Source organism: Cebus imitator, unplaced genomic scaffold (assembly GCF_001604975.1).
Source record: "Cebus imitator isolate Cc_AM_T3 unplaced genomic scaffold, Cebus_imitator-1.0 Scaffold843, whole genome shotgun sequence".
Lineage (NCBI taxonomy): Eukaryota > Metazoa > Chordata > Mammalia > Primates > Cebidae > Cebus > Cebus imitator.
Window position 1 is genome coordinate 190598 of NW_016108158.1, and position 6785 is coordinate 197382.

The 6785-nt window shown below is 50.4% G+C and overlaps 1 protein-coding gene across 3 annotated transcripts in view; it reads right to left on the reverse strand.

Moving 5' to 3' along the window:
* EXOC3 (exocyst complex component 3) overlaps positions 1–6785 on the reverse strand; it is a 26985-nt gene that overhangs the window by 2498 nt on the left and 17702 nt on the right. For all 3 annotated transcript variants that reach the window (XM_017520498.2, XM_017520497.2, XM_037735571.1), the window contains exons 7-12: positions 5917–6017; positions 3662–3772; positions 3426–3576; positions 1903–2025; positions 1092–1253; positions 565–692 (exon numbers count right to left, since the gene is read on the reverse strand). In XM_017520498.2, the coding sequence (XP_017375987.1) occupies positions 565–692; positions 1092–1253; positions 1903–2025; positions 3426–3576; positions 3662–3772; positions 5917–6017 (776 nt within the window). The remainder of the gene's footprint in view (positions 1–564; positions 693–1091; positions 1254–1902; positions 2026–3425; positions 3577–3661; positions 3773–5916; positions 6018–6785) is intronic.

Sequence of the window (6785 nt, forward strand, 5' to 3'; positions counted from 1 at the left end):
CCTGGGGCCAGCATGGCAGGTGTGGGTGTGTGTGGGTTCCCTTCTCTAGAGCCAGCATGGTGGTTGAGGGTGTGCTGTGGGTCCCCTTCCCTGGGCCCTGGGGCCAGTATGTCAGGTGAGGGCATGCATGGGCCCTCTTCCCTGGGCCTGGCACTGGGACTCCCTGCAATCACATCCTCGGAGGGCATCCTGTCCTGTCCAAGCGGCACTCGGACCCTCCTGAGTCCACCATAAGCACAGAGGAGAGACTTCCTTAACTGGCCCCGCACAGGCCAAGCCTTCCCCACCAGACACAGCAGAGTCACAGCCCTGCCCCACTGCACCACGGCCCTGCTGCCTGGCCTGGGTGTGTCCCGGAGCTCCGCCCACCCACACGCAGCCCAGGCTGGCTGGGAGGCAGCACAAGGCCGCTCTGCTCCTCACACATGCCCCGCTGTGCTGTGCCTGAATGCCTGCCCTGCTGCAGGGCTGACCTTGTGAGCCATGACCCTCCACCCGCCCAGCGACAGGAGGAAGGACCCCCCATTCCTCTCCAGGGTTCCAAGGCAGGCATGCATCCCCTACCTGATGTCTGGATACTTGCTGACCAGAGTGGAGACTTCCAGGTAGAGCAGAGAAGGGTCTGTCAGCTTGATCACTTCGGCCACGGCGACGATAGTGTCGCAGTACCCGTCCACGTCTTCCCCAAAGCCCTGGCAGGCAGCAGGAACGTGAGGAACCACCGCGGCTGTCCTCCCCACTGGGGCAGCTGGATTCTGGCTGAGCCCCTTCCTGACTGGGCACCTCCCTCTTCCCCTGACCCTCAGGATTGACTCTGAAACCTTGGTGATGGGACAGGGGCCTGGGGTGAGCAGCGAGTCAGTGGGAGGTGACCAGCAGGGAGCTGTGGGCAGCTGGAAGCCTGGCACCGAGCACTGCGGGCGTCTGCCCCCGCCTGCCCCGGTCATTCGTGTCCGACCACAAGGTCGGGCAGCATCTGCACTCAGGCTCCCCGCCGGACAAACACAAGGTGGACTCTGATCTGCTGGCCTCAAAGTCCCAGGGCGGAGGCTGAAATCCCTTCTCCACACCAGCACTGGGGCGACACTCACGGACGCCAGCTTCCGGAACAGGAAGCGCAGCTGCTCCGCCTCTCTGACCATCTTCTCTGCACCCTCCTTGCGCTCCTCGGGGCTCCGGAAGGAAATGCGCTTCTGCATGACAGCCCGCAGGTACTCCACCACCACACGCCGGTGTGCCTCAGCCGTCATCCTCTGGAGAGAAACATGCAGTGGGCCCCAGGCTCCACAGCTCTAGCACCACGAGCGCTTTCATGTAAACCCAGGCCACGGCTCCCAGCGGCTCCCCGGAGGCTGTGAGTCCACTCCTCCTTGCCCTGCCACAGCTGTGGCCATCTCACCACAAAGAAGGAGCAGGAGCTCGGTGTGGGAACAGTGACCACGACTGGGAGCCTGCAGCAGGCCAGCTCCAGGCCTAGCAGGCGGGTGTGAGTCACGGGCCGTACAGCGGCACTCGGCCCACAGACAGGGCCGGTGTTGGTGGCTGCTGCCGCCCTTTGATAATGACCGCAGTGCCTGGAACACTGGCAGGCACTCTGGAGGAAAGAGAACCTGGACCTGCGGCGGAAAAGAAACCCCTGGGGCAGCACAGAGTGAGAGGAGGGCAAGAAGCTAAGATGGGTAATGGGGGCCTGTCCAGGAATCACGGCTCCCTCCACCTCAAGTGGGCGCCACGGAGCCCCGAACCAGGGAGGCAGTGTCCGCAGGCCTCTTGCCTCCCTTGGGCTGACAGGACAAGAGACTTCATTTTCACGGAGGGACTCGCTGGGTGCTGAATTCTGAGCAGGGTGCGAGGTGAGCCCTAGCGTGAAGGTGACTAGGGGACTAGGTCCCAGCTTCTTACCTTCTTATACAGCTTTTTAATTTTGGCAAAGTCGTTGAAATAGTCTTCCACGGTGACACAGATAATGTCTACGGCGTTTGATCCTAATAGCCATTTCTTCGTCATCAATTCATTCAGATGTTGCTGAAAAGCAGAAACAGATCGTAGAACTCACCACCTCAACGTCCCAGGAGGTGGAGTGCGCGCGTGGACAGGCACTTCCGAGCGTCTTCGCACTGCTTTTGCAATTACAACAGCATGTGTACTCAGGTAAAAATTCGATTATATAATCTGCAAATGTGTACTTTAAGTATAGGAAATTTATACTATAATTTCTATGATGGCTTCACAAAATGACGTGTTAAAGATGGACGTATCTGTGCATGGATGCATTTTACCTTTAACGGCTACATATACTTATCACATTTATTTGCCCAATTCTCTGACGGACATTTAAATTTTTTTCACATGTTGCAATGATAATGCAACAGTGAATCTGTATAATTCTGATGAAATTCCTTAAAGTTGACTTTTTCAGTCAAAAAGTATAAAAATTAAAACTCCTATGGTTGTATTTCCAAACTGCCCTCCAAAACCCAAACCAGTTCAGGCCAACAGAAAATATAAAAAGCCCCTTTCTCCCGCACGCTCCACAGCCCCAAGTGGCACCCATGTCTCTGGTTCCTGCCGTCCCACTGAGTGGCAGACCCTGTTCAGCCGTCATTCTTTGACGATAAGGTTGGGCATCTAGTTTCATCTTGAGGACACTGGTGTTGCTGTTTCTATGAAGTGGCCGTTCATGTCCTTTGTCCATTTTTCTATATTTTCTTTTTAAATTTTGAAATAATTTCAAATGTAAATATTTCCTTCTTGCTAAGTCATTTTGTGAAAAGTATAAGTGTCTGCCACTTTGGTGACACTTCCAAGCGCATTTCCGTTCTCCTGCACAGCCAGACGCTGATGAAGCCAGCAACCAGTCCCACCACCTATCCCAGGAACCCCTTTTCAGCAGTATCCCCAGATGGCCATGGCCTTATTTTTAAAATATATTCTGACTTCTGCCAATATATCTAAATCATGCTAAACCATCTTTGCATTTCTGAAATAATCACTACATTTCATGGTAGGTTTTGCCTTTGATACACTGTTAAATTCATTTTATTAATGATTTTTGTTCGTGTGTGTGTTTGTATTTGAAAGCGAGCAGATCTATGTGAGGTGAGGGGTGTGTGTGCGCGCACTCTCAATCTGGCTTTTTGACAGGTCCCTACATGTTTGTTTCTATTTTGTAATCCACTAAATTGTCTGATGTCCTTAATACTTACTGGATGAATCTACTGAGTTGTGTGCATAAGAAGGACCTGCATCATAGGAAGCACGCAGCGTCATGGAAAATGGAGGTGCTTAAGCGACTTAACCTGAATGCAAGGGCACAGCTCCCGGGATGGCGTCCACACGGTAGTTTATAGCCCATGTCCCAGACGGCAGTGAGGAAGCCCCATGCGTCGGCCCCAGAAACGGCAGGAGGAAAGAGCCAGGCACACCTCCAGGTCCAGGAAGACCTCCTCCAGCAAGCCACTGCAGCCCTCCTTCGCGATGGCGTCTAAAATCCCGTCCATGTTTGGTTGGCTCAGAGACACACCCTCTTCCACATCATTCTTTAAATACTTTCTTTTTAAACTGACTATGGATTCTCTGCAAGGAAATAGTTCAGGTTCAACACAGCAGCTGGGCCCGCCCCCCCCCACCATTCTCCCGCCGCGGCGCCCGGCCGGCTCACTTGAAAGTCTGGCAGTTGTTGATGATGGCGATCATGTACTGGACGTAGCATTGCGGGTGCTGCCGATTCCTCAGGTGCTCTTCTTTATACAGCTGCGCTTCATCTTTATATCTGAGGACAGACAGACTCCTGTCAGACAGCACTAAGGCCAACACCACGCTGACATCGTGCCCGGCCTGAAATTTCACATCACTAATGTCTGACAGGGTGAGCCTCTAAAAATAAAACAATCTTTAGATGATCCACATTAATGGAAGGACAGAGAGGTTGATCACTTTAAATGTATTATTAAAAAATAATTTCACCTGAGGCTTTAAAATATGGCTCATTAGGCAGCTGAGGCAGGAGGACCGCTTGAGCCCAGGAGAGAGCTAGTGAGCCACCACTGCGCTCCAGCATGGGCAACCTCATGAGACCCTGGATCTGGATGCACCAAACAGAGGCATGAAATTCAGCAGTCAGAGGGGAAGGAAAAGGGTAATTAAAAATTTTAACACATCGCTTTTCAATTTTTTCAATTAAAAAATATAAAAATGTTGAGGAGTTGATAAAAAGTAACTGAAAAAAGGAAAAAGAAAAAATATCGTTCAGAGGCTGACTGTAAAAATATACAACATATTTGATTGTGAGAAATTGGAAAAGCATTATTTTATTTACTATATGATTCACCTAGAAACTCATAGTGTCAGGAACATCATCACATGTCAGGGAAAATGTCCCTCTCAGAAACTGTCCCTGAAGTAATCCAATTAAAAATAGACACTTGAAATCTCAGGAACACAAACTACTGCAAGAGCAACACACTCTTTTTAAACTGATTGTGGAGATTCTCAAGCACGTATGCAAGTGAAAGAATTGTACAACAAAAACCGTTTCTAGTTTTAAGAGATGTTAAGAAAGGAGCAAAGTGAAAACTGCCAATTAAAAGGAAATAACTTCACATTTCTGTCCAAAGTGTGGTTCAGGTAATCAAAAAGCTGAGGGTGACCAGGGAACATTCTCTTTATAGAAGAATCTAACCTTATAAATAACACTTACCCCTGAAGAAACAAACTCTCAGGCCAAAAGTCCCATGGACAGACAGCCTATAGGGACTTGGCCATGATCCCTGTGGATAGGCAGCCAGTGGGAACTCGGCTAAGACTTGGCTAGGCCATGGATGGAGGGCGAATGGAGACTCGGCTGTGGATGGAGGGCCAGCGGGGACTTGGCCATGACCCCATGGATGGATGGCAGAAGGGAACTCTGAGTGGGTGGCGTGGCTGTAGTACCTAAGCCCCCAGGACAGGACCTATGGCTGCCACGTCTCCTGATGTGCCACATTGTGGCGGCACACTTGCCAGTAAGTGGGATCCAAGCCTGCAGAGACAACGTCTGGCTTGGGGCTAACGGCAGACTAAGGATGAGGCCGAGGGACATCTCTCTACAGAGATCTACAAGCCAGCGGCTTACGAAGGAAGGGGCTGTTCTCCTGAACCAGAGGCCTAGGAACCCTAAGCCCTCATGCAATGCAGTCCAATCTGAGTGACAGCTATCAAAAGACATACTTGAGATAAGACCCAAATGCAGACTCAGCTTTGGATGACCCCATGGAGTCACTGTGCATGTGCCTCTGACTTGATGGCATGGCAGCGGCTGGAGAGGGTCGCGAGACCACGCCACAGTGCCTGGGGTTTGCCTTAAGGTACTTCAGCAGAGAGCGAGCGGAATGGGCAGGGGAGAACAGATCAGGCAAGGGGGCTTTGGAGGGGACAGCTTGTGGACTGCACGATGGGTGAACCCAGTTTTTTAACCCATTTTTTTCATATCTACACAGATTTGAAAATCATCATCAAAAACTCATGGGGAAGGGAACATGCCAGGTCATGGCTGCCTGGAACCCTTCCACCAAGGGCACCCTCCCCACTTCGAAGTGGGCACTGCACTGGGAGTTGCTATCCCCACCTGCAGGAAGTTCAGAACAGGTGACAGGAGAAGGCTGACTCCAACAGAGTTGACGTCATCCGGCACATCACTAAGGACATCACAACCCATAGCCCTGGGAGCCCAAAGCATGTGGTCCACTCAAGGGGCAGATGGAGCAAAAGCTCCACTCCATCCCTTTGCGTCTCTAAAGAACACAAGGAGGAGACGTGGGGAATCCACAGGCTTTTTTTTTTTTAATATATAACAAGCATAGTAGGATCAAGACATTTTTGCTTTTAATGTTTAAAAACGTTCAATTTGTAAATTAGCACACTGGCAAAAAGACGTACCTGCTTAGGAAGGAATTCATTTGCTGAAGACACAAAACTAGTACCTTTGTTTTCAAATCTTCACTTATCTGAGCAGCAACTTGAAGATTCTGTTCAAACATCTAAAAATCGGAGAACTTATGAATTCTGATATAATCTTACAGGAGTATCCTAAGAGTGCAAGTTTGCTGTTATATAAAACTCCCATCTGCTAACTGGCAGTTAGGATAGTCCAAGTTCAGAGAAAAAAATGAAACCACTTGAATAAGAATAAAGTTAGTTTAAAAAAAAAAACAACTTTCTCACCTGGGAGAGAACCAAGTGAATCATTTCTTAATTACCTGCACACTGGTTTCTCCCAAGGGGGCTGCGTCTGTCCTCACCCACGCGACTGAAGTTCTAATGTGTGGAGTAAGGCCTCTCAGGGAGATGGGGCCCCTTGGGCGCCTGACTCACCTTCCCTGGCTGCAGGACTGTCATGATGCAGATTTCCTATGAATCTGGACGTGGGGGTGCCAGGCCCTGCCATGAGCTGGACACAGGCAGAGGAAGGGTGGAGGGCAGAGCTCACTGGGCTCTCCTCACACAGTTTCTCATGGCATCCGATTCCAAACAAAGGAAAGGGTTTGGAATAGCCTGTCAATAACTAATGGTATCATTCAGACAGAAATGTCTCCCACCCCTCACCCCTGCCTGAGTGAGGATTCTAACACAACTGGGCTCCAACCCTCAGCAAGGCCACTCAAATTAAAAACATGACGCGTCAAAAGAAAAAAGAGCAGGAAAAACAGGACACGGGTGATCAGCTGGACACTGGAAAGTGAATCCGTGAAAAAAGCATACGTGGGTGTAACGCCTAGTGAGGCTCGGGCACTGGAAAGTGAATCCGT